Here is a 27,011-nt window from a genome sequence, read left to right on the forward strand (position 1 = left end):
GAAGGATTACCGAATGATTAAAATTAAAAGTCTGACCCTAAAAGTTAATTGTTAGTTTATGGTGCATCAATTATTTACAGTGGTTTTGGCACCAGTTCTTGGTCCTTTCACTGGCAGGCTTTCCATGTTTATTCATATGAGGGCATCTGGCACTTTCGCATCAAACCTGCTGGAGAGTTCCTCCAAAAATTTATTCACCAACCACTAAAAAACTTCTGTAAAGAAGATGAAACCAAAACAATTGCTGCACAAAGTCAAAAGGGCTAAGCTAACTACAGCCTATAGCAATGGTAACATAGACAACGTCTGCAGAGTCGAGTTGACAAAAGAGATGTGGAAACGAATAAGAAATTGCAGTAAAATTGAGGAAGTCCTTATCCTCGACCCTCTACTCTCACCACTTCTTGTTAGACCTGATTTCTGTCCAGAGACAGAGAAATCAGAGATTTGCAGAGCTAAACACAGCATCTTCGTTTCAGCAAAAAGGAGAAGTAGATCTTCTACAAACTGTATTGGAGTATAGGTCTTCATGCCTGAAGCATCTTGCCCTCAACTTCATATATTATTTATATATATTATAGCCAAGGGATTTTGGCAGATTACTAAAGTTTTAGAAACTGCTGCTGAAAAACGACTAAAATAAGAATTTCACCAAATTTACCTCTCAAAAAATGGTATTTTATAAATCTAAAACTGATGAAAGTATGATTTCATTCACGTTTTAGCAATTTATGTGATAAGAGCAGCTCAACTTATAGAACTATTTTCTTAAACATAATAACTTGATAAAGGAAGCGCAAAGGCAGCAACAATTATTTGGCAAAATCTTCATATTTAAGGTGCAGGGAGGAGGAGTTATTTTTATTTCGCAAAAGTATTACATTGTTACTAACCTGTGAATTTACCTTATATAAAATAAGGCAGATTCACTGTTTCATAAAATCAGTCTTATTTTTAATAAGAGAATTATGAGATATTAACAATGTATTACTATTGCCAAACAACCCCAAAGTGGTACAGGTTTCAATTTTAAATGAGGCACCAAATAGTGATTCCATTCATGCCCTGTGGTGAAATTAAGAACAAGTTCAACGGTATCTCTTCATAGAGTAACACAAAGATGCCATGGATCCAAACATATGTTTCAATATATACATATTGCTTGATACACAATATTAAATGATTGAAACTTATTATTCTTATTTATCACATTGCAAGAGTTTTACTATCCATTGGCCACTCAGCGAAGAGGGAAAAAGTTCAGTACATATCTAGTGCTTCACTGACGTTGTGTTTTCTATTGCAACAGTAGCAATTGCCATCATGAAAAGGTTATGCTAAATCAAACATGATCATGTTCAAATATTAACTAAACAAAATTTTGTTCGAACGAATAACATCTCGTATGACCCACAAAAGCTAATTTTCACAACGACAAATACAAGAACTTTCTCATGAAAATTGAGAATGATCGGAAATTTTCCCGTATCTTCCACACCATTCTTTATGTATCAAACAAGAAAAACAAACGTCTAACATCTTTTCTCCTTATGAAGCCCCGGCCATGAAACACCTTCTCTGTTAAGAAAGTCCGACCAACCTTGGTCGTGGTGGGCCAAACCCCGAAGAAAAAATGGAGAAAAAGTTCCTACCTCCCTCTATATAAAGAGAGACGACAGGAAAAGAAGTTGCAGGCAGGAGAGCGAAGGTGCTCTTTGTTACTTTTTTAATGCGTTAGTCATGGAATCCGTCCTCTTATCGCTTATTGTTATCTTCATCGCGGCCCCCATCTTTCGCTGGTCTTGTAAGTTCAGGAGAACCAGAGGAAACCAGGAGAACCATAGTGAGGGTGAGGTATCCTCTTCACCTCTCTTATCATCGGCATCATCGCTGAGGGAAGCAGGTGGCTTTGAGCATGATGTGTTTCTCAGCTTCAGGGGAGCAGACACTCGCAAGGGCTTCACCGGCCATCTCCATCAAGCACTGAAAGAGAAGGGCGTCATGACCTTCATCGATAGTGAGAAGCTGGAGAAGGGGCAGAAGGTGGAGGAGCTATTTGGGCACATCGAGAGATCCAAAATCTTTGTACCCATCTTCTCTAAGGGCTATGCCAATTCACAGTGGTGCTTGAAGGAGATTGCCAAGATGGTAGAGTGTAGGAGACTCATCATACCGGTGTTCTTCGATGTAAAGCCGAAAGACGTCCGTCATCAAACTGGGCCATTTAGCTCTGCATTCAAAAGTTACAGTAAGAAGGGAAAAGTGGAGAAGGAGGAGGTGAGCAAATGGGGCGATGCTTTGGGAGAAGCGGGAAAAATCGCCGGCTACAATTTAGCCGACACTGAAGGGTAAGTAGCACCGATTCCTCTCATTGTATCGCTAGCTTGAAAAGTAGTTCGTGTTCTGCGATAGGAGCAATTTCAAGGAAAATGGTCGAACCCCAGGAAAACTTCTTTTTCTGAATCTTTAGATGAGTAATTTAAGCACATTTCACCTTTTTTTTTTTAAATTTCAAGATGAAAACGAAACGTGTTATGTTACGTTTGATTTCCTATATATCTCGATTCGAGGGGATCTGAAATCTATAGATCCATATCAAACTGTGGTTTTCAAAACCATGCTATCGTGAAAAGAAGTATGAATTTGAGATTCAATTGAGATTCCCCGTGATTTGAAGACCGCAATCGAACGGTCCATATTTTTGCACGATGACTCTCACCATCCGAGTCACAAAGCTGTCACTTGGATGGTTTAAAAAAAATAAAAAATGAACCAATACTAATAGATGAAAAATGGTCATCTCTGTTAACTATCTAACATATGGAAATAGCAGTTTTAACAATGATTTATGTTCTTTTAAATGACTATGCTTTTAAATTTGATCCATCTGATATATATAGTGAGAAGAGGCTGATAAGAAGTAACAAATATGGGAATATGTCGTTTGAATGTGATTATAATTTTCTTCTGACCTTCTTGGCAGACATGAGGCAAAGCTCATCCAACTCATTGTGACGAGGGTTTTAACTGAAGTAAATAGGACTCCCCTGTTTATAGCCAGACATCCAGTAGGACTTAATTCTCGCATTGCAGATCTGATGGAAGTGCTAGATATCGAAGCCCAAGACGATGTCAGAATGGTTGGTATACGCGGAATGGGTGGCATCGGCAAGACAACTCTTGCGAAGGCTGTCTACAACCAAATCTCTTCTTGTTTCGATGCTTGCAGTTTCCTTTCTAACGTCAGAGAAGCAGCAGAACAATCCTCGGGACTCATTTCCCTCCAAAAACAGCTGCTTCATGATGTTTTCAATGATGAAAATGTGAAAGTAAGCGACACCAGTGATGGAATTGGCATTATTAAGCAACGAATTTGGAGCAAGAAAGTTCTGCTGGTACTTGACGACGTAAGTGATGAATCACAACTCAAAGCATTGGCTTGCGAACGAGATTGGTTTTGCGCGGGGTCAAGAATCATCGTAACTACGAGAGATAAACGGGTGTTAAGAGCACCAAGAATGAAACAAAATGAAGTGTATGAGCTTAAGGTGCTAGATGCTACCCAATCGCTTCAGCTTTTTTGTTGGCATGCATTTGGGAAAGAAGAGGCAGATGAGAAATTTGAAGAGCTTTCAAAGGGAGTTGCATCTACTGCTGCAGGGCTGCCATTAGCACTAGAAATATTTGGATCACATTTCTTTGATCTGAAAACAGCTAAACAATGGAGAGTTATGTTAGAAAGGTTGAAGGAAGATCAAGATAAAGATATTCATGAGAGGCTGAAGATAAGTTATGATGCACTTGAAGAAAAAGTAAAAAAAGTTTTTTTGGACATAGCGTGTTTTTTTGTTGGGGAAAGAACAAAGCTTCCTACTCTCATGTGGGAAGCTTGTAGGTTCTACCCGGACATAACAATCAAAGTCTTAATGCATAAGTCTCTGGTCAGTATAAACGATGAAACTAATGAGTTTGAAATGCACGACCATGTTCGAGATATGGGAAGAAAAATTGTGGAAGACGAGAGGCTTTCGAATCCAGGGATGTGCAGCAGCAGGTTGTGGAAGGATGATGAGACACTAGATGTACTTCAAAGCAAGAGAGTAAGAATCTATCTCTTCAATTATTATTATTATTATAATTGTTGTTGTTGTTGTTTTTATTGTTTTTAGCAGTGTCACCATTAGCTTTGTTATGATTTAGCTGTCAGTTTGGTCTGAAAATAAAACTGGTCGGCCCATTAAACCAGGGTAACTGCCATCTTCATACTTCCCTCTATAATGGAAACTGATGAACTTAGATATTCAATCAAATTTGAATTGCAGGGAACAAAAAATATTGAAGCCATCAGACTACAAAAATACGATGATTTTCTTTTCCTTGCTATGCCTGATCTTACAAGTGCATTAGGGCTTTTGGATGACATGGAATCGTCGATGGAATCTATATGTCCGGAAACAGGAAACGTCGAAGACATCTGCCCCCAACAATGTGAAGATCTTAGCCTTCCCATGCTTGATCCTGCAAGTGCGTTGGGGCATTTGCGCACAGAGTGTTTTGAAGCGATGTCTCAACTTAGATTGCTGCACTTGGGGAACGTAACATTCGAAGGTGGATATGAACATTTTCCCAGGACGCTCAGATGGTTGATATGGAGTCCAAGAGACTTGGAGTCATTGCCTGAGACACTTCATCTTGAGAACATCGTTGTTCTTGACTTGTCTTGGAGTTATATAACTCAATTATGGGGCCAGCAAGCACCTAGAGGGATCAAGGTAAAATCATGCAAACATTTTTGGTATATGCCAATTTCAAACTTTTATTTATTTATTTATTTATTCTATTTTATCTGTAATAAGCTTTCCTTTAATTTCTAGAGTTTCTAACACGTGACAGAAGTGAGGTTGATGTAGTTGGCTCGATGCAGGTCCCTACAAAACCATAAATTTAAGATCTATGCGGGTGTTTGATAGTCTCAGATTTGAGAATCTTAAAAACTTGAAAACCATAAATTTAAGATCGGACCTTCTCCCTCCAATTCTAAATCCGACTGTTTCTCAATGTGAATAAGTAAATGAAGGATTTTAATTGTAGATCTTAGGTTTGGCCTAAGATCTTTAGTTTGATGAATCATGGATTTTACCATTAATCTTTGTCATATCAGTAAAATCATGCCACATTGTATCCATGGATTTTAAATCCGAGGATCTCAAATCATGTCACATTATATCAGTAAATTTTTTTTTCCTTTTCTTGTAGGTCTTTAACAAATTAAAAGTCTTAAATCTCAGTGAATGTAGGAGTCTCACCATGTGTCCAGATTTTAGGAGCATGCCACATTTAGAGGAATTGGATTTTGAATATTGTATAAAGATGAGTGAACTTCATCCATCTATTGGGCATCTCAAGAGCTTGGGTCTGTTGGATTTGAGCCACTGCGAATCACTGAGGGAATTGCCTGAAGCTATTGGATGTCTTAAGATCTTGACTAACTTGTTTTTGAGTCACTGCGAATCACTAATGGAGCTGCCTCAAGAAATCTGTCGATTGACCTCCCTTGAGACACTTGACCTTGAGAATTGCAATAAAATATCAACTTTGCCGTCGCATTTGGGGGATTTGAAATCATTAAGAAAGCTCTACCTTAATAACACCAGCATAACAACTCTGCCTGAATCCATGGGACAGATGAAGCAACTGAACTTGCTGTCTCTAGAGAATTGTGACTCCCTAAAAGAGGTACCTGAATGCATTTGTTCATTGCTCAATCTTGAAGAACTATACGCTCAAGGATGTAGCTCCCTTGCATCCTTTCTCAACTCTCTTGGCAACTTGAGGCGCTTGAGGAAGCTTGATTTGAGTGACACAGATATTGAAGAGTTGTCGGACTCCATTGTGTTACTAGAGAAGCTTGAGCTCCTATCAGTTTCTCGATGTAGACGGCTCAAATTCTTGCCAGCTTCTGCTTCTGTTGGATCAATGTTGCTGAAGAGCGATGGAGTGTCATCAGCAAGTGGTGACATAGCAAACTTTAGACAATCTTCAGTTGGAGATCCTTCAAATAGACAAGACTACTCTCTCCTTCAGTTTCCCTCTTCCCTCACTGAACTATATGCAACTGGTTGTTATGAATTGGAAATGGTAGCAGATGTCTCAAATGCAGAGAGATTGCGGGAATTGAATCTAAGCGGCTGCCAAAAGCTTGTGGACGTTCCCGGGGTTGAGCGGTTGAAATGGTTAAACAGCCTAAAGCTTGGAGGATGTAGAAGCATTTCCGACTCATTGAGGAAAAGAGTTGAGGTAATTATCAAGTGTCGTCTTAACTAATATGTTTTACATCATGATCGCTTCCAGAAATATCTTTTTACTCTGTTTTTCAGGACGCAAACTTTGAACGCTTGACTGACTTCTCTATCTCTGGAATCTTGAACGCTGCCGAGTCGTCAGATGCACCACGGCTTCTCGCTTTCAGCTTTCTTCCCAAGTGGTTCAAGAGTGGCAGCTTGTACTTGAAACTAGGTGAAACCGGCCTTGATAGCGTCCTTGGTAGTATAGTCATCGGCAGATTCACAACAGCAGATGGCTACGAGTTGCTGTTTGAAGCTTCATTTCAGGCGAAAGTGTGGCGACGTTTTGATATTTCCGGTGGAGTCCCCATAGTGAAACTTGGAGAGTATGGCAAGATGATGAGGAATGGAGGAGGATTTGTGGGGAATGATGGTCTCAGTAGGTCGATGATGGTAATGCATGTGGTAATCGATGGCTGCCTCCTGCTCGGTGGTTATCTCAGGAGTACTACCAGCGATGATGCGTGTGGTGATATAGCTTTTGATCCATGTGATATCACTTCCATTGCCCATATCAGGGAGAATTTCGGTGGACCATTACATTATTATGAAGGACCAGCTACTGTCCTCTGTATAGATTTCAGTTGATCGTGAGCAAACCAACGTGACGCCGGTGAACCAGTCTCATTACTCATTTACTTCGGCTATTGACTTGGCTTGCATTTGTTGAGGGACGAACCAGGCTCAGGTTTTTTGTCAATCCATTGACTCTTTTCTTTCTTTCTCATATAATTAACTAGCTTATAGCAAATATAATACCGATCTCTCTATCTCGGACAAATTGTATAAGCCGGTCGGGTCTGCATGGGTATAAAGACGGTGCCATCTTCAGCTAGGCTCCACACTCCACCCCATTGGCCTGGGCGGAGGCAGGGGATAGCTAGAAGCCTTGGCTCCTCTTTTGATTTTTAAAAACTTTAAAAATTTGTATGTAAATTTCAAAATTTTAGTTTAATCGTATATAAAAAATTTCAAAACTTCTGTTTCGGCCTTTGTTATTTTTTTGAAACTATAGTTATATTTGTGCGATGAAAAATTTATGGTTCTACCCTGGCTAGCAACAGCATGAATCAATATATGGAGACGTAGGGCGCTACCAGCATAGATTGGATGTTTGGGATTGGAATATGATATATGATTTTCTTTACTTCATATTTGAATTCTAATTTGACTTTAAACATACAAACGTCTGAAGAATATATCCTATTCAAATTTGATCCACATTTTCATTGTTACTTGTGATACAGCAGAAGGATAAGTCCAGTAGAGATCACGGTAGTCGATTTACTGATGAAGAGCGCTGATTCTGCGAGTAATGTTCTTTTGCAACAGCTCCATTTAAGATTTAGCTAACCAAAAGTCGAAGTTCTTCCTTGAAACTAATTTCATAATTGACTCTCAAACCAAAACATGCATATCACATTGGACCCAAAAATAAAAGGTCTAATATCAGTATCTTGCTCTATGGTTAACAAGCATTTGAGGAAAGGATTTAGCACTTATCAAAACAGTTGGGCTGCTGTCCCTTCGTTTCAAATCAATCGCTCATAGAGGGCACCAAAAGGGAGAACCAAAAGAAAATCCAAACTGAGGCCCAAAAACCAAACAGGGGAAAGGGAAAAGGCAAAACAACAAGAGGAAGAGGAAGGAAACTGGGACGAAGATAAGCACCCATGTCTTTTAGACACAAAGTAGCTAAATGCACAAAAATCGAAGAGAGTGAAAAACCTTTGAATAATAGGAATGATGTACATGGGAGTAAATATTATAAAAAACTACATAAATTGAACACTCTGGGCTTTTTTTTTCATGATTTTTGACTTTCTTTGTAAATCTTTATTATTTCAACATAAACTGAACTTCTATTTTTTATTTTTTCCGACCCATAAATGACACCAATTGATTTGACCGAGCCAATCCTCCCAATCTTTTTTGATCAATCAATTAATCCATGTTGCTTGCCTAAGACCAATTTAACAGTTACCTTTGTTTTAAAGTTAACCTGAAAAAATTGAGTGCCTATGAAGTTGAAAAGCAGCTGGAAGGCGGTTTCTTAGTCCCTCAGTTCTCCAGCAGGTTTGATGCGGAAGTTTATACTTCGACACATTATGCCGATAATAACAGACGAACGAAAAGGAAAACAGAAAGACGGTCGAATGACAGAGGATTCTACAGCACAGAAAGTAAGAACTTTCTAGCAAACCCCTGCCCACTCGTCTTGCGAGAATTTTATATCCCCTTTACCCACCGGCCATTGGATTTTTTTTTTATTAATAAAGAAACAGATTTGGGTATTTTCCATAGTATTGATTTATAAAACTTCAATTTTGCTTTTAAAGTTTCTCCATAAGTTCAGAAACAGTTTTTCTTCATAAAATTAATGCCAAACATTAACCTTAAATGCTTAAAATAAAATAAGAAGGTTTTCAATGGAACAACATTGTAGAGTAGAGAAGAGCCTTAAAATAACAACGCCTTTAGATATGGTAGAAAGATAAGCATTACGTCCACTTCCACCTCCATGAAGTGAACTCCTGTGGTAGTGGTTCAAATATGCAAGATTAGTATTTGAAGATCCTAAGCTGTAGTTGTGAACACGAGTGTATAAATAAAAGACTTTCTACTCGAAAGATAATAAGTAAAGAATCCCTACTTACCTGTTGAAGATAAGGCACATTATACTTTCTGTTCCCCTTTTAAGCTTCGCTTATCAGAGACAAGTGCATATGGTTGTGCTTCATAGACCACCAATCTTAGTCAGCCGGACTCTTCTATTTTACTGCTGCATTCGAATCGCATCGAGTCGGGTGTACACCAGACATGGGTGCGGCTCCGACTCACACCCGAGCCCAATTATAATGTCATATTACTAAATTACTTATATAATATATATTGTTCTGATATTTTTCTATGCAATACAATTATTCAAGTATATTATATATATTAATAAGTAAATTGTAATAATAATATATACAAGCTTATTTTGTTATATATATATATATATAATAAATTTAAAAATAATAATAAAATACCATTGCCACACCGCCGCACCTAAATTTTTTGGAATGTACCGTTCCAGCACCCACATCTGCATCGGCGAACCCGCACCCTGGACTCAGGTGACATAGCCACCAACGTATCCTAAATCTTTGTGTTAGACCTTCTAGGCTTCTACGTGACTGTCTAAAATCTCTATCATGCTTTCAATAAAAATAAAATACAAGTTTGAATGACTTTCTGTTATATCATCAAAGTAAAGAGACAATCTTAAGGATGCTTTATATCTCTTCTTATTATGATAAATTTGAAGCTAGTGCGATAACACAACATGTCTCCTTCTCATTTTTGTCGACAGCATCACCTATTCATGTGCAGAGTATCTGCTAGTTCTATGCACAGTTATATAGTCCATTTTACAAAACGCTTCCAAAATTTAGTTCGCACATTGGCATAATACACTAAGGGATTGCTTGGTAGTAGTAGTAGCAAACTGTCACTGTTCCATGAACCAATCGAGAGAACTGGGAACTGGTAGAAAATTGCTTGGTATATCGGTGAACTGGTAGGTCTTAAATTGCTCGTCTGTCTGGATGGTAAGTAAGAATGGACTATACCAGGTTGATTGGCGCAATATAACGATGTGGTACCAACATGCCAGAAAGTGACATCCTGATCATCAATTCTTCGTGATGAAAATGAAACTAAGAGCTATTTTTAAGAACGTTATGGGTCACAAGATGATACTTTAAAGGACAATAATTCTTCTTCCACTATCTTTACTTTCCATGCATTTTCCACGACTTGCCGTCCAATGATGCAATAAAAAGGATGATCTTCCACTATCTTTGCTTTCCATGCATTTTCACGAACTTACCATTTTGTTATTTGAATTGCCGGTTGATCAATTCAAGCAAAAGAATGCTACTTTCTAGCAGCGAAGCGAACAGGTCGGAAAGAACTTCCCCATGACTGTTAGACGGGAGACAAAGTTACCTGCGCCACCCCATTGTACGCTCAATGTGAAAAAAGGAAAAAAAAATCTTACATCGAAAGACCCTTTGATATGAAGAATATAATGTTCGTGGAACGACAAATTTGCAAATGTTGTGTTCCAACCTTTTGTTAACATTCGTATGGAATGCGCAATAAAATCTAGCTGCAGGTACGTGCACCTGCAGTAATTCTGAGTTCTAGTTATATGGGGCAGCAGCTCTACAAAATCTGAGTTACTGCCCCATGGTCAATTAAAAAATTGTTAACTATATATTTAGTACCCTATGGAAAAAAAAATCTGGCTTCGTCTTCTATTAGGAGAGTTGAATTGCTTTTTTCAAAAAAATCTTTCTGCAGTTCCATGGGGGTGCTACCAATCCTAGCATCAAAGCACACCGGACCAATCAATTGAAGCTAATGGTAGTTGGCACTGAATTTTCAATGTCTGTGATATGTGAATTGGTGCTGAATAAGTCCAGTAGAGATCACGATACTGGATTCAATGATGAAGAGGTTGATTCTGCGAGTGATGTGTTGGGAGAACCAAAAGAAAATCCAACATTTTTTGGACACAAGTAGCGAAACGAACAAAAATCGAAGTGAGAGTAAAGAACCTTTCAATAATAGGAATTATGTACATCGGAGTCAATATTATAAAAACTACGTCAATGTTATAAAAACTACACAAATTGACCACTGTTGGCTTCCTTTTCATTATTTTTGGCATCCTTGTAATTCTCTATTATTTAAAGATAAATTGAACTTCTATTTTTTATATTTTCTGACCCATAAATGACACAAATTGACTTGAGGTGCAAAAAGTGAAATATGATACTTATGGCGCATTAAAATAAACTCAAGAATGATATTAATGAATTTCTGTCTTTTTTCTTGGTTCAGTCTGAAATTGTAGCCATTAAGTGCTGGGGATAACTGGAAAATACTGTGACACTATAGTGGGAATTTGCCTCATTTCTTCTGTCCACTTTCCTGAGAGAATGACATATGATACACATTCTTTGTGTTTGCATTTTCTTCTTGTGAAGAGGGCAATGAGGGTGCAGAAACCAATAACAAAGCATCCTCTCTAGAGGCTTCTCAGAAAGGAGACTGGAAGATGATAACATCATCTCATGCTGCATCAAAAACAAGGAAGGCTACTTTTAATTTTTTAACATCATAAAACAAATAGAAATTTGATGTTGCAAGACTGTAGTCTATAAATTGTCTGAGGGTATGCTGATGAAATATGTGAGTTTATGACTTGAGAATGCCCCCGGTCAAAGTTGAGTATGCGATTAAAATATTTTCATAATTTGCCTTGTGACTTGTTGGCATTACTACATATATTTCAGCATACGGTTTGATAAAAATGTTATGAGAATGCCGGTGACTACACTCACTGTTTGCTTTCACAAGATTCTCCCTCTCTCTCTAGGGTGTGATAGTTAAGTAAGGTTGTTGCTTTTCATTGCAGGGATTTGGTGAGAAATGCACGCCAAGAGGTCAATGTACATTTGGAGCTAGGCTGCACGATGATGAAATCAAACTCCTAGCCATGTTTGTGAAGTCGCAGGCTGAACAAGGATGGCCGAACATTGAAATTTATAAAGATTGATCTTTGTAGACAAGGGCATTTTTGTAGAATGGAGGGCTTCAAATATTGAATAATATACTACTTATACATCTGCTTGATATTGTCAGAAAAAACTACTACTGGAATCGTAGATGCACCACTTCTTGTTCAACATGGCGAATTGGTTTTAGCTTGCTCGTCAACTTTCTTCATTAATGAAAAAACAAGCTGTTTTGGGTCTTATTTTTTTGCTGTTTGAATAGTTGGCATGTACAACTCAGTAAGGCTTGCAAGCAGGAGGATATATGTCCTAGTTGTTTGAGTATTGTTAATGTGACAACTGCAGTCTATTGACTTTCTTTCATCTACTTCATGCTAAATTTTTTTACTGTAACTCTCTTTGTCATGCTCTTACTCACTCTCTCTCTCTCTCTCTCTCTCTCTCTCTCTCTCACACACACACACGAAATCTCTTTGTCATGCTCTTACTCACTCTCTCTCTCTCTCTCTCTCTCACACACACACACAAAAACTACAGAATGGTAGGTCAACTCTCATATTTGTGAAGTATTTTTTGGAAAAAAATGCTATATGTTTTTAGTCTACCATTCACCACCCCATAGAAGTTGCCCTCAAGAAAGCTGCAGACATGCGGTTGTGGTCTATTCGAACACCGGATAGAACAACAGTTTGAATAAAACATAAACAAACACTAGACATGACAGACAAAACTAACTATGAAAGACACAAACATCAGACAGAATGGATAGATTAGACAAGATAGAAACAAACATCCGATTGGATGGACAGAACAGACAGAACAGACACACACAAAACAAATAACATCATTGTCCATGAAAACAGGACAATAGTGTAATGGACAGGACATCCGTCCTGTTTGTCCTGTCCTAATGGACAACAATCAAACGACATCTAATTGTCCACACTAGCTACAACATGGCTCTGCCATTTAATATATGAACTCTTTCATATATAATCTATTGGTAGAAGCCCGAAAAAAGAATCTCAATCTACAAACATTTAAGGGAGTTTGTTTGTGCTTTGTGGAGATTTTCAAACTGCTAGGAAAGTGACCTTTTTCATTAATACACACTAGGTCGCTCTTCATAAACATTTGCATATAAAGCATTTTTACGTTCTTTTCCTTTTAGGGTATTTGCAAGTGACTTAGGTTGGCAGGCTTTTTGGTATCTTGTTAAGTTGCGGTGGGGTTAGAAATTTTTTATTGCAGGGACCGAATAATAGTTTTAAAATTTTTATAATGCCCAAAATATAGTTTTTTAAAATTTTTGTATAGGTTAAACTAAATTTTTTACTTGAATTTCTAAAAAATGTGAGGCGGGGGCGGGGGGGGGGTGAGTTGCTGGTGTGTTTCTGTCTTGTACAGGAGTTGAATATTTGAACGCTTCTTGTCTATAATTTTCTAGTTGGAGAAGAATTTCCAGTATTTTGTTCGTGTTTATCCCTTCATAAGTTTACTCATTTTCATACTTACTGGTTAGAAGCTTGAAAACCCTTTACATACATTGAGAAATTATGTTCGGCTAATGCGTGTGATCTTAGTGTATCTTTTAACTCCCAATAATTTTCTATATAACTTTTTTACTGCAGATGAAAAAAACCCTCTTTTATATAATTTTCTCTTCTTTTCCTTAAATATGTATAATTGCAATAATCATATTTTTTTTTATTGTGTATAATTGTCATATAACTACCATTTAGTATTCAGCTGAGCCTGTTCATAATGATTTCCTTCTATATTTATTTTGTCTCTTCTTTCATGCTTATTGTGACAGCTGATCTCACTTAAAATAACATGTCAATTCCTCTATTAATTTTTTTGAATGGGGCATTTATTATATACTATTGTGTGGCATGAAGAACAAGGCACTGGCTGTCAAATTGTGTCTAACGTTAAATTTCTTTGGTACAGAGGTAAATGAGATCGTTATCTACCTGCACAACACAATTAATTGCCTGATGTCATATCCAGCACATTGAATTAATATTTTACCTTTTTGTCTTTAAATGATCAACGAGGAATTTTCACTTTTTAAGCAGCAGAAGAGAACATCTTTGTCCGTACGACCTTGTTAGTAGGTGAATTGAGGATCAAAACATGAATAAGAAGCCCAATGGGCAAATTAGGGTCGTAATTCTGAAAGTTGCTTGATGATTTGGCCGTCTGAAGTGGACGTCACAAGATTAATAAAATTTCTTGATCCAGGCCTAAATTTTAACTGTTCAGATGCGGCGTACATGGAGGCTTGGAGAACGTCGAGCAGAAAACATATAAGAAGGGAGGAAGAAACAGCCGACTCAAATTCCTTGTATATACTGCATGCTTCCTAGTTCCTCCTCCATTGTTTGCCAATTGTACGCTAAAGAATTCTAGCATCGTTCGCACAGTGGTGAAACAATGTGGAGGAAAAGCTACAGCTTCATTTTCTTAATTGCCTTTCTCCTTCCTCTGAGGCTAGTCAACATGGTTGACATTCCCGAATGGTATTGCATCGGCAGCTCAAACTACGCGCCGAACAGCACCTTCGGCCATAACCTGCAGCAAGCGCTAGCTTCTCTGGTGGCGAACGTTTCCGTCACTGGCTTTTACAATGCCACCGTGGGCAACAGCCCTGACCAAGCCAATGCCGTCTTCCAATGTCGAGGTGACGTCGATGGCGAAACTTGCCTGGTCTGTGTCTCTAACGCAGCCTCACAGATCACCCTGCGGTGCCCCAGCAGCAGATCGGCTTTTATGGTCTTCTCAACCTGCCTCGTCTACTTCCATGACGCCAACTTCACCGTGCCTCAAGCATTTATGCATTTATCCGGCCGGGGCCCTTGGAACATCCCTGATCCCGAAAGGTTCAAGCCCATGCTCACCCTCTTCTTCTACAAGCTGATTGTTTCCGCCACCACCAACCCCTCGGGCCGCTTGTTCTGGGGCGACAAGTTCAAGTACACTCAAAACTTGACTATCTATGGCTTCGCTCAGTGCATTCAGTCCATGTCCCCAATGCGCTGCAGATCTTGCTTAGAGATAGCCTTTGGCCAAATGCTCAGGGATGCTGGCAGTTCAATGGGTGGTTTAGTTTACCATAACATCGACTGCATTCTAAAATTCGGACCCTATCCCATTTTCGTCCCCCCACCCCACAAGATTGCTCCTAGCAGCGCCATTTCCGTCTCATCTAATTGCTCCCCACCAGCATCCAGCAACAAGTTTGGCAGCCCCCTTCACAGAAACCTCAAGGCTCTGCTCTTTAATCTGATAGTGCGTGCACCTTTCACCGGCTTCTACAGTGATACTTTCGGCCAAGGCTCCAGCCAAGTCTATGGCCAAGCTTTGTGCCGAGGCGACACCCCTGATGACGTTTGCTGGGAGTGCATTGCCCTGGCTTCTTCCAAAATCCAAGAATTATGCCCTAATAGTAGAAGGGGAATCATCTGGCTCGACCACTGCCAGTTGCGCTACTCTGACGAGAACTTCGCCGGCAAGGTAGACGTCTATGACAGGGCATGCCAACCAGCAGCAGACAATGCATCAAATCCTCCGAACTTCTATCAGAGTTTGAGAATCCTTGTAGCCAACCTGACCTCGCTGGTGACGCAGAGCTCTCCCAATGTCTTCTTCGCTACGGGAGTCTCTGTCCTTGAGGAAGCAATGAGCATCTACGCTCTGGTGCAGTGCGTGAAAGACATACCTGCGGACCAATGTGGGTGGTGCTTGCAGAATGCCAGCTCCGATATTGCAGGGTGCTTTAATGGAAAGATAAGCGGTCGCATCCTCAGGGGAAGCTGCAACTTGGCTTTTGGAGTGCGGCCCTTCTTCTCCGGCGATCCTACTGTGATATCACTTCCGCAGCCCAGTCACGGTGAGTACATTCTGCGACATCACATTCTTTAAAAGATCTAAAATCCTAACTGTAAGCTCCATTTTAGGTAGTAGTGATGTAGAGAGGCTGGTTCTTTTCTGTTAGTAAAAGTAAGAGGTTATTCCTCCAGCAGGTTTTAAGTATAAATGCAACTTGGCGGATGGCCAAATCTGCGTTGATAAAATGTCTGTTTGGTAAAGGAGACTTGTCTCCCACTCTTTCCACCTGTCCTTTGTCCTGTTGAAGGAACTAACTTTTTGGTGTTGAATTTTGAATACCTATACTTCATCATGGCACCAGGGTATCAGGTCTGTCAAGTTGTATTTTTCTGCTTTTTTTTTTACAGCTTCTTCATGTTCATTTTGTCCTTTATTAATTGATGCCAAGTACCTCCCACTGTCGTCCTCTTTCTTTTGCTTTGGTTACTGAATTTCTCCGATTTGCTAACAATACCTTGTTCTACTTTCTCGAAATAGAAGAAAACAATCATACCCAACATAGAAGCTGCTGCTAGATGCTCCTGTGCCTTATGGGGACCTTTACTTTCTACAAATTTTTGGACGACAATTGTATGTTGCGGTTGTGTCTACATTGGACATCCAACAATTTGTAAACAACCACGACGTATCAAAAACATAACAATTATCCTTTCAAAACAGGGCATAAGCGCTGGTGGATATATGTTGTCATCTCCTTCGTGGTTGGTGTACTACTGCTAACAACAGCGTGTGCGTTTTGCTTAGTTCGGAGACAAAAGCAGCATGCAGGTAAAGTTCACGTGCCTTTGAAAGGCTGTATAAGCCAGCGATCTCACAAAAAAATATTCAAATCTTTGATCTCCTATTTCTTCATGTCGTCTTAGAGAATCAAAAAGAGAAAGAAGCAACTTCAATGGATTCGGAAAATGTAAAAGAGAATGAGGCAACCTATAATTTACCACAATTCAGCCTGAGGACAGTGGAAGGTGCTACAGATAAATTTTCAAGATCAAATAAGCTTGGAGAAGGTGGTTATGGCCCTGTCTACAAGGTAATTGGAGTAAATATTAACTCTTCTCTGATTCATCCTCCTGTTATTTATTATTAATGAGAGAAAACTACCATACAGTTCATCCCGGTCACTTATTTGTAACAAAATGGTCGATTTATGAGTTCCTTAATTATACGGTTCAGAGGAGTTTAGTGTCTCAACGAACTGAAATTTTGTTCTCTTCTTTGATCTACCAGGAGAAGCTCCAAAAGACAGTCTCTAAGTAACACCCATTAAACTTTAGCTCTATAATCCAACAATTGTAAAGAAACCGTGTGACCTGGATTATATTTGAAAAATAAAGAGATGAATAATTTTTTGAAAATTAAGGGGAAAAAATTGATCACTGAATTGAAATTTCTCTACGACGAGGAGCATACATTTGGTGATATGTCACACAGGTTCAAAGTGCGAATGCAGGAATGTGTGTGCTCACACTCACATCCATATATGCATATAATTGTCTATAAACAATGAACCAATGTTTTCTTTTTCTTTCTAAAAAGACCATGTTACTCAGGTTTGGAGATTATTTACTCTTATTAGAATCATAAATGTATAAGAATTGGTGATGCTTTCCTTCCAGGGGAAGCTTCCTAGTGGACAGGAAGTAGCTGTGAAGAGGCTGTCTGGTCGCACTGGGCAAGGTTTAAAGGAGTTCAGGAACGAAGTTGAATTGATAGCCAAACTTCAACACACAAACCTGGTTAGGCTTGTTGGTTGCTGCTTAGAAAATGAGGAGATGATACTCATATATGAATATATGCCCAACAAAAGCCTTGATTTCATCCTTGAAGGTTAGTATCTTCATTTCTTTTACATTCTTACAAAGCACACACACACACATACACACACCAAAAGTGCCTCCAAGGATGGATTTCTTGCTGAAAGCCTTAAAGGAGTACGCACAAAGAGGTCCGCATTAGTCGAAAATACAGGTCCTTCTCTGCATGTTGAGAAGATGTCAGCAGCTGGTATGCCTTAAAAGCTGCCTCCCCAAAGCATGAATTCATGTACTTTCAGAAATAGCTTCAAGTTTTCCCACATAGATTTCAAACTTAATGTCATGTACATGACAGTAGAATAACATTTTCCCGTAAACCATGTGAAAAGGTATGAAACATTTGGAAACTTCTCGAGCCCAAGATAAAATTGTACTCTAATATTTCAAAAATTCAAATGTTATTGGAGGGTATGGGACATATATCTTGTTGTGTCGTCTCAATGGAACTGGACTCTTTTGAAACTCTGCAAGTATGTATATATATATATATATATATATATATATATATGAGAGAGAGAGAGAGAGAAAGGTTAGTCAAATTAAAGTTATTAAACAATACAATGTGCAGATCCAGAAAGCCGTGCTTCATTGGATTGGGAGAGGAGGTTCAATGTCATCATAGGAATTGCAAGGGGGATGCTTTATCTTCACCAAGATTCTCGACTTAACATCATTCATCGGGATCTCAAAGCTAGCAACGTGCTGCTAGACGAGCAGCTGAATCCTAAGATTTCTGATTTCGGATTGGCAAGGATTTTCAGAGGAGTTTTGGGGCAGGCAACCACTAGTATCATTGTCGGAACTTTGTAAGTACAATGATAAAACAAATACTGATTTCTGATCAACAAGTCTTCTATAATCACCATGTGTCTTCATTGTAAATTTTCATAATTCCATGGTTTTCTATCCGGCTTCCTCCGTCTGCATGGAGTGAAACATTGTAATTTTACTTATTAACTGGTGGCAAGAGAAAATTTGCAAAAAGTATAGTCTATTTTATTTTTAATGTCATAAGAAAGCAAGAATGCAAGTCCAAAAATTCTTGTCTTGGTGAACTGCATAATTGTCTGACTTTTTATTTAGTCGGTAAGATCTTCTGAATGACAATTCTGTGAAGCGACTGCCTTTTTACGTTATAAGAATCAACTAATGCATTTCTTTTGCTTCTTTCAGAGGATATATGGCTCCAGAGTATGCCATGAATGGCGTGTATTCTACAAAATCTGATGTCTACAGCTTCGGTATTTTATTGTTGGAAATCATTGGCGGCCAACTGGAAGTACGTTTTCTAGCAACCCATCAGGGTCCTGGTCTCGTTGAGCATGTAAGTCTCTCTTAACTTCCCCACAAATAATTCATCCCAGATGGCATTTTTCATCATACAACTACATACAAAAGAACTCTTTAATCTGTCAAAAAGCAGTCTCCAGTGGTGCCCATGAGAAGATGGCTATTGGCTACTTATCATAAGCGTTCACAAAGTTTTTCAATTTCTCCATGTGTGGTACTTGCATCTGCAACTTCATTTGCAATTGGATTTCACGGAGTTGTTAAGCTAAGTAGAAACCCTTCCTGGTCTTGTTGGCCACCTAGGAAATTGACTATCCCTATTATAGCTTCACCGTCTGACAGCTTTAATGACCATCTGTATCTATACCTCAACATGTGACCTGAACTTTGATTTGCACTTCAAAAACTACACATAGATTGGTGATATGGCGATGGGCATTTGAATTTTGAAATTTTCTCCAAATCAACTAAGTATTATTCTTAAGTTCTCGGATCTAAGGAGGTACAATCTGCTCCCTTTCAACTGCACACGTCAGCACATGTGAAACCTAAGGTCTGAGTGATGAGCTTGACTTCAATCATAGAATTTATAAATTTTAGAACTGGTAATATAGCCTGTGAGTGTTTAAACTCCAAATAATACAAAAATGGTTCTCAAGTCCTTAAATATGGAGTGCTAGAAATACTACTACTGTACCAACATAAATATATTCATATAACTTCAATTTATATTGGCGAGCAGGCATGGAGCTTGTGGTGTGAAGGGAAAGGGACAGAGTTCATCGACCCAGTCCTTAAAGATGGTACTACTTCAACAAGTGACCAAATGCTAAGGTGTTTGCATATTGCCTTTCTCTGCATTCAAGAAGATCCTGCAGCCAGGCCATCCATGTCCATGGCCGTTGTCATGCTTGGGAACAATTCTTTGGATCTTCCCTTGCCCACACAACCTACACTTATTTTGGAAAAAATTGCAGGATCAAGCCTACCACTTTCTTCTGATATTTGTACTACTGCTTCTAAAAGCACGACAGGGTGAAAGCAACAAAAGTTTCACCCAGAATGTATGTGAACATGGAAGACATTCTGCCAATGTACGCAAATAATGCATTGGAGAAGTGAACATGTGCCCAACGGAATTTACCTGATTCGCAATATTTATTACTTCATATTTTAGGTCTCCAACTGGGAGAGAAACAGATCTCCCTTCGGGTCATCTCTACAAGCTTAATTCTGCAGCTGCAACTTCTATAATTTATAAGCCACACAGAAAAATAGTTGGACGCGCGATCAGAAAAATGAAATAAAAAAAAAAAAGTTGGACTCGAAACGAGATTATACATCAAGGTACTAAATACTCTGGTAAAATTTAAATGGGCAGTATGGAAAGCCTGTGTTGAAAATTTTCTCGCTTGCAACTTAGGGGAGAAAGGAAAAGAGTTACTTCTATGGACACAATTTACTGGCCGACCCTTCGCCACCGGCACTTTCTAGTCACTTGTCCATCCACATGGCCAGAACTTGGTTTCAAAAAGATTCCAAGATTGGTTGCGTTCTTAACAGAAGAGAGGCTGACATTATTGACATGAATGCATTCCATACCTGTGGCGAATATTGTCTGCTGCCTAAGCCCAAGCTTCTTGACTATTGCTGTTTACACGGACATCAAAAAATGCCAAGGAGCCAATCGCCGCCCACTTAGGGCTGCACACAAGCCAAGTTGAGCCCGAGCTTCAAGCTCTGCTCGAACTCAACTTGAACACTTTATAGTAAGCTCGAGCTCAACTCGACTACACAAAATCGATCTGGAACTCAACTCGTTTAAACCATTTAACTCATTTAGGTGTTAACTTGTACAACTTTGTTAACTTGTGTAACTTGTTTAACTCATGTAACTTGTGAAACCGGTTTTGGCAATATTATATAGAGTACTGGTTTGCAAGTCAAATTGAGCATAAACCAGTCGAGTTCTTGAAACTCGAATTCAACTTATTTATCCTTCGAGTATTTTTGTAAGCTCAAACTCGGTTCATTTATAAATGAGTCGGGCATGAACCAAGCTTTTTCGAGTGAGTTTGAGTCGAGCCCGAGTTGGTTCAGCTGGTTGTGCAGCCCTACGCTCAATGGAAGGCAGGAACAAAGAGGCCAATAAATTTCCAGACATTTTTCAGCTTACTCTTAACATTTTGCCCACATTAGCTCCCATGTGACAACGCCACTAGACACCACTATATACAAAGAGCAGAGCGAATCTTTTATAGTATTAATATGAAGCGAATCTTTTATAGTATTAATATGAAAAGAAAGAATTTTTATAAGTTCTGTGTGGGCAACTACCCGTACCTATATGTAGCTCTACCACTGATGGACACTGAGCAAATAGCAATGGCGAATGCTATTGCACGACATGAAGGATTTGCCTAAATTAAGGCACAAAGGTGTAGTGCCAATTATCACAAAAAAAGTAGCATTTGCAGAGAGCAATCCAATTTTGTTTTATCGGTAATTGTAGTGCATAGACTCTAGTTGTTACAGCGGTAAATAAAGCCAATTAAAACGACCAGCAGTATTGATAATTAATTATTTGTAATCCATGAGCTGAGAAATGGACTATTCGGGAACTTAAACTTTCCTTCCACCAACTTTAGGAACTCTAGCGTCGGCACAAATTAGATGCTTTGAGTAGTTCCAATCAGGTTCGGGTCTGAGTTGGCTCGACCTATTGGATACTTCTACCTCTATTATGAGTCACTAGGACTCTTCTATTTTACTGCCGTACCCGAGTCGCATCGAGTCGAGTGTGCACCAGACATGGGTGTGGTTTCGACTCACATCTGAGTCCAGTTAAAATGTTATATTATTAATTTACTTATAGATGAAGAGATGTCACTGCCTCCCCCTTATGTTCATCACCCTCAAGATTTACAAAGCTTGCTTCAGAGCTTATTAAGCTTTAAATGAAGAAAGCATTAGGGTGTGACAAGGATCATAAGATTTGTGCATTGTAGGGCTGTTCAACAAATCGAGCTAATTCGAGCTTGACTCGAAATGAACTCGACAACCTAAACCAGTAGTGCTCGAGTTAATTGGGTTCAACTCGGTTAAGCTCGAGAAAGAATTTATATAAAGTATGTTTCATAAAATTATCAAAAGAAGGAGATTGCTCAAATAAGATGAGTGATTGGTAAATAGGACTCGCTCATGAACAATCCTAGTGCATGATATCCTTTCTATAGTGGACCACGTTCCCACGTAGCGTGCTTGAACCTCTGGACTGCCCATACGTCGCACTAACTCCGCCAATTATTTCAAAGGACTATCCACATAAATGATAATAAAGAGTCGTACATTTGTTATGACAATTTATTTTCAACCAAAAGGTTGGTTGATTGTATTAAATAGCCACCACACTGAGTGATGCTATCCGTAACCATATTACCGCAAAGAAATCTCAAGGCTCTACTCCCTTATCTGATAGTGCATGCACCTACCTCTGGCTTCTACAACGACACCGTGGGCCTGGGCTTCAGCCAAGTATACGGCAAGGCCTTGTGCCGAGGGCTGGGAGTGCACAGCCCAGGCTTCCACCAAAATCCAGGAGTTGTGCCCCAACAGTAGAAGGGCAATCGTATGACTTGACCGTTGTCAACTGCGCTACTCTGATGAAAACTTAGCCCGCATGATAGACGTTTACAATAGAGCCTACCAACCAACAGCGGAGAATTCATCGAATTCAACAAGCTTCGATCACAATTTGGGAATTCTCGTGTCCCACCTGACGTCGTTGGCAACCCAGTGTTAGGAACAACACAGAATAAACTCTCCTCTCGCACTTTCAAGAGGGGGTTAGAAGCAACAAAGAAGAAGACAACGATTTACGTGGTTCGGAGCAATAATCTCCTACATCCACGATCGCACAGATCTCTTGTATTCTCTCTCTTCTATGAACACACAGAACATACACTCTCAAGCGGCGGCCATCCTCAAAACATAAGGATTAGGGCAAACCCGCATTTGTATAAAATGACATATACGCCCTTACAGATTCGTGGTATTACAAATGAGTGTTCAGTATGGATCAACTTCCATACACCAACACGCAGAGCTTTGTCAATCGCATTTCTGCTACGGGCGTGTCCGTTCATTTGAAATCGAAGAGGATCTACCCTTTGGTGCAATGCATGAGAGATATCTCTGCGGACCAATGTGGGTGGTGCTTGTAGGACGCAAGCTCTGATTTTGTGGGATGTGCTAATGGAAGCAAGGCGGTCGCATCCTCAGGGGCAGCTACAGTCTGGCTTTTGGAGTGCACCCCTTCTTTCTCGGCGATCCAACACTATCACTTCACCAGCACAAGCATGGTGAGTCCCCACTCTTACTCCGCCGAATCACATGCTTAGAGAGGTCTAAGTCCCTAACCTTTAACATGTTTTAGTGAAAGACTGTCACCATTTTGAGTAGTAATCAGGTCGGGCCCGTTAGTTTTACTGAAAATTGTTTGGCGACGCAGTTGGTGGCTGTGATGAAGGAACTGGCTTCATGCTGTTGAACTTGGCAGACTTTTATCAGGTCTGCTCTGTTTTATTAGCTTCTGAAAGTATATCTTTCTTCCTATTTACCAGGCCCCCCATGTTCTTTTTGGCCTTCGGTACTTGATGGCAAACTAACCTCCCACTATAGTCACCTTGCTTTAGGTTCATTTTATTGTGTGCTGCAGTTATGCTTTGGTGGATAGTTCTTCTCATCTGCTTAACTGGCGGGCTCCTGCTAGTAGCAGCCTGTGCATTAAGCTTAGCTCGAAGAAGAATGCAACATCTGGGTAAACGTCATGTAGATTGAATGCTTATCTAGGTCCTTGTTCAGAAAAAATCTCATAATTACAATTTCCTACTTCATGTCATTACTTCATGTCATTTCAGAGAAGCTAAAACAGAAAGAAGCAACCTCAATTGATACTGAGAGTGTCAAAGAGAATGAGGAGGCAAACTATGATTTACCGCAGATCAGCCTGAGGACAATAGAAGACACTACGGATAAATTTTCAAAATCAAATAAGCTTGGGGAAGGTGGATATGGTCCTCTTCACAAGGTAATTGGAGTAATTAATTTAGTTGATTCATCTTTTTCATTGTCAATGACAGAAAATTACTTTAAACCTGAGCTCAATTTTCTAGGCGAGCGGCACGCATTAAACTTGAGCTCTATAGTTAAACTGCGTAAGAAAACCTGTGACTTAAACCGCATCTGAAAGTTGAAAAAGGTGAACGATTTTAAAAACTAAGGGCGAAAAATTAATATCCAAATCAATTCTTCCTATAATGGGCAGCTCTTCTGAGACTGTTTCTGTATTAAAATGACAAATACAACATGATTGCTGATGCTTTCCTACCAGGGCAAGCTTCCCAATGGACAGGAGGTCACTGTGAAGAGGCTGTCTGGACGGTCTGGGCAAGGTTCGAAGGAATTCAAGAATGAAATTGAGTTGATAGTCAAACTTCAACATGTAAACCTGGTTAGGCTCATTGCTTCCTGCTTGGAGAAAGGGGAGAAGATGCTCATTTATGAATATAAGGGGAGAAGATGCTCATTTATGAATATATGCCCAATAAAAGCCTTGATTTCTTCCTTGAGGGTTAGTATCTTTTAATTCTTTGACATGCTTATGCAAATAACGCTACCAAAGTTCAGGTATCTGATTATCAGAAACTGAATCTTTTACTCATTTGTCTTTGACGTCTAGGGGATAAGGTTTTTCTTTGTCAATGTTGCACTTGAGAGAGAGAGAGAGAGAGCAATCTTGGAGGGTCTGGGACATATACCTTGCTTTATATCGCATGGAACTGAACTCTACATTCAGAGAGAGAGAGAGAGAGAGATTAATTAAATTACAAATATTGAACATTACAATGTGCAGATCCAGAAAGCCGGGTATTGCTGGATTGGGAAAAGAGGTTCAATATCATAATAGGAATAGCAAGGGGGATCCTTTATCTTCACCAAGCTTCTCGACTCAATGTCATTCATCGAGATCTCAAAGCGAGCAATGTGTTGTTAGACGAGCAACTGAATCCTAAAATTTCTGACTTCGGATTGGCGTGCATTTTCAGTGGAGTTCAGGGACAGGCAACTACCAGTATCATTGTTGGTACATACTAAGTGCAAAGCTACCATAAATTGTGGTTGCTAAATAGGCCTTTATAATCACCTTGACTTCTCTCTTCATCAATTGTAGTTCTGTGCTTCCACCATAGGATCTGATCCGAAAGTCAAATTCTTTATGCTTCCTTCATTTACATTAGGTGAAACACTGATCTTTTTTTGGTGAAAAGTATCATAAGATCTGCAGAAAACAAATCATTTCTTTTATTCTTATGACTAAACGGCATGCCAGTCCTATACATACAGGATCACAGAGTTGTGATCTCAACTTGTTAAAGAAAAGAAGCAAAAAATGCTAGTCAAAACTTCTTTTTTCAGGTGCTAGTGAACAATGGAGATGAACAGCATAATTATACAAGTGAAAAAGTGTTTATAAATTGGCAAAAACTTTGAGTACTGGTTCTTCGTGCCCAAATGCAAACCCACTCAAGAACTGAATCGAACTATATATATATATATATATATATATATATATATATGCAATACAAGCAGCATAAGGATAACAGTAAGCTAACCATGCCATGAGTCAGAACACGATGGAGACATGCGTCATCATTATTTGAGCATCATTTCCTACATATTTTCTTTCTCCTCTACAACAATCGGAGGCATGCTGATGTTGATGCTTGTATAAATATATATTTAAGGATTGACCTATAACTAGAAAAAACAAAAGTGGTATTTTGCCCGTTGGACTGCATTAGTGATAAAGTTTATTTTCTTCTTCCTCGCGGCTTTGAATTTGTGACTTCTTGGTAAGCAGTTTTTTTTTTTTAAATGTGTAATAAATTGAAAGCTTATCAAGGAAAAATAAATTAAAAACAATGACGGCTTCAAGCGGCGAAGCATTGGTATATAGACTAGGAGGTCCTCACTCTCACTAGCCAGCATCCCGCTGGCATAAGGCTCAACAAACTCGGGTTTGGGCTGGCCCAAAGCCTTTCTCGGTAGCCCAAGCTCGGCCCCTTAGTTATCAGGTTGAGTTTTATATATATATATATATATATATATATATATATATATATATATATATATATATATATATATATATATATAACCAGTGGTGGAGCCACATGGTGATTGGTGTGTGGGCAGTTGCCACACTAGTCTTTTAAAATTACCTTATGAACGAGAAACAACAGCCACCACGGCATCGTTGTTCATGTAGACATCCCTGCAGATGACGCCCAGTTGCTGTTTCAAACCTCAATTCAATTCAGGGATCCATTTGATAACATCTGCGAACAACACGTCCCCAAAGTGGAACTTGGAGAGGGCATGGCGAGACGATGATGGTGGCGAGTGGAGGATCTGATTCTCACAGGAGGTCGATGATGCAGGTTTCTGTCAACTGCTGGTGGTTACCTCAGGAGTCCAATCGATGGCGGATGTGATGATATTATCAAGGTCCTGCTACTGCTCCCTCTGTAGATTTCTGCTGATCACCAAGAGCAGAGGAACATAAAACCTGTGATTTTCTAGTCCTACTACTCGTTCACTTACTTCTCTTGAGGAGGTTTGCATTTCGGGAAAGAAGAAACCAGGCACAACTTTTTGCCATTTCATTTTCTTATTTTCCTTGCTATTCTTATATAATCAATTAGCTATGAAAGACTTGAGTGTCTTCTGTAAGATCATTTGGTGGGCCGGCATATGTCTATGAGAAATTTCAGACATTATGGCTGTCTTAACGTAAATATCCGCTTAAGTGATTGCATTTTGGGATATTACGTCATTTTAGATGGTATGGGGTAATTTTGAAATGTATAGATACCAGTACGCAATTACGGACTCTTTGATGGGTGGAATCCGTAATTGTCCTCATTATAAAATGGTAGTGGTCCCTGGGGTCGTGCAAGGGTTGCCTGGAACAGTTGCTTTTGGTTTCTAGGGTTTTCTCTTCCCCATCTGAGAGAGACCTCACGCGCACCGCACGTACC

General features: G+C 39.3%; 3 protein-coding genes across 9 annotated transcripts; all 3 read left to right on the top strand.

The window, feature by feature from the left end:
• Positions 1-1,677: 1,677 nt before the first annotated feature.
• On the top strand, positions 1,678-7,100 carry LOC116247227 (disease resistance protein RUN1-like). 3 transcript variants are annotated; one of them, XM_031619263.2, is made up of 5 exons: positions 1,678-2,348; positions 2,984-4,100; positions 4,323-4,772; positions 5,257-6,297; positions 6,445-6,653. In XM_031619263.2, the coding sequence occupies exons 1-5, from the start codon at positions 1,741-1,743 to the stop codon at positions 6,508-6,510; spliced, it is 3,282 nt and encodes a 1,093-aa protein (XP_031475123.1). In that variant the 5' UTR covers positions 1,678-1,740; the 3' UTR covers positions 6,511-6,653. The 3 variants fall into 3 exon arrangements, with proteins under 3 accessions (XP_031475123.1, XP_031475120.1, XP_031475122.1); XM_031619260.2 differs by having other exon boundaries at positions 1,679-2,348; positions 6,378-7,100; XM_031619262.2 differs by having other exon boundaries at positions 1,679-2,348; positions 5,686-6,297; positions 6,378-7,100.
• Positions 7,101-14,155: 7,055 nt separating this feature from the next.
• On the top strand, positions 14,156-20,035 carry LOC116247158 (cysteine-rich receptor-like protein kinase 15). Its single transcript, XM_031619154.2, has 7 exons — positions 14,156-15,809; positions 16,469-16,576; positions 16,672-16,838; positions 17,425-17,635; positions 18,191-18,428; positions 18,796-18,946; positions 19,655-20,035. Exons 1-7 carry the CDS (start codon positions 14,354-14,356, stop codon positions 19,949-19,951), a joined length of 2,628 nt encoding a protein of 875 aa, XP_031475014.1. The 5' UTR covers positions 14,156-14,353; the 3' UTR covers positions 19,952-20,035.
• Positions 20,036-23,036: 3,001 nt separating this feature from the next.
• On the top strand, positions 23,037-26,446 carry LOC116248957 (cysteine-rich receptor-like protein kinase 11). 5 transcript variants are annotated; one of them, XM_031622012.2, is made up of 6 exons: positions 23,037-23,273; positions 23,423-23,481; positions 23,593-23,731; positions 23,832-24,001; positions 24,305-24,544; positions 26,292-26,446. In XM_031622012.2, the coding sequence occupies exons 2-6, from the start codon at positions 23,452-23,454 to the stop codon at positions 26,301-26,303; spliced, it is 591 nt and encodes a 196-aa protein (XP_031477872.1). In that variant the 5' UTR covers positions 23,037-23,273; positions 23,423-23,451; the 3' UTR covers positions 26,304-26,446. The 5 variants fall into 5 exon arrangements, with proteins under 5 accessions (XP_031477872.1, XP_049932267.1, XP_031477871.1 ...); XM_050076310.1 differs by lacking the exon at positions 26,292-26,446 and adding an exon at positions 24,827-25,152 and having other exon boundaries at positions 23,037-23,316; positions 23,630-23,731; XM_031622011.2 differs by lacking the exon at positions 26,292-26,446 and adding an exon at positions 24,827-25,152.
• The last annotated feature ends 565 nt before the right edge of the window (positions 26,447-27,011 follow it).

This window comes from Nymphaea colorata, chromosome 2 (genome assembly GCF_008831285.2).
Source record: "Nymphaea colorata isolate Beijing-Zhang1983 chromosome 2, ASM883128v2, whole genome shotgun sequence".
NCBI lineage: Eukaryota > Viridiplantae > Streptophyta > Magnoliopsida > Nymphaeales > Nymphaeaceae > Nymphaea > Nymphaea colorata.

What these genes read in the sequence shown, in the direction of transcription:
- LOC116247227 (XM_031619260.2), top strand. Translation starts at nt 1,741, where the DNA reads ATGGAATCCGTCCTCTTATCGCTTATTGTTATCTTCATCGCGGCCCCC. An exon ending in AAGCACCTAGAGGGATCAAG is followed by an intron (nt 4,773 to 5,256) that starts GTAAAATCATGC and finishes CTTTTCTTGTAG; the next exon opens with GTCTTTAACAAATTAAAAGT. An exon ending in CATTGAGGAAAAGAGTTGAG is followed by an intron (nt 6,298 to 6,377) that starts GTAATTATCAAG and finishes TCTGTTTTTCAG; the next exon opens with GACGCAAACTTTGAACGCTT.
- LOC116247158 (XM_031619154.2), top strand. Translation starts at nt 14,354, where the DNA reads ATGTGGAGGAAAAGCTACAGCTTCATTTTCTTAATTGCCTTTCTCCTT. An exon ending in CCTTGATTTCATCCTTGAAG is followed by an intron (nt 17,636 to 18,190) that starts GTTAGTATCTTC and finishes TACAATGTGCAG; the next exon opens with ATCCAGAAAGCCGTGCTTCA. An exon ending in AGTATCATTGTCGGAACTTT is followed by an intron (nt 18,429 to 18,795) that starts GTAAGTACAATG and finishes TGCTTCTTTCAG; the next exon opens with AGGATATATGGCTCCAGAGT.
- LOC116248957 (XM_031622011.2), top strand. Translation starts at nt 23,452, where the DNA reads ATGCTGTTGAACTTGGCAGACTTTTATCAG. An exon ending in GATATGGTCCTCTTCACAAG is followed by an intron (nt 24,002 to 24,304) that starts GTAATTGGAGTA and finishes CTTTCCTACCAG; the next exon opens with GGCAAGCTTCCCAATGGACA. An exon ending in CCTTGATTTCTTCCTTGAGG is followed by an intron (nt 24,545 to 24,826) that starts GTTAGTATCTTT and finishes TACAATGTGCAG; the next exon opens with ATCCAGAAAGCCGGGTATTG.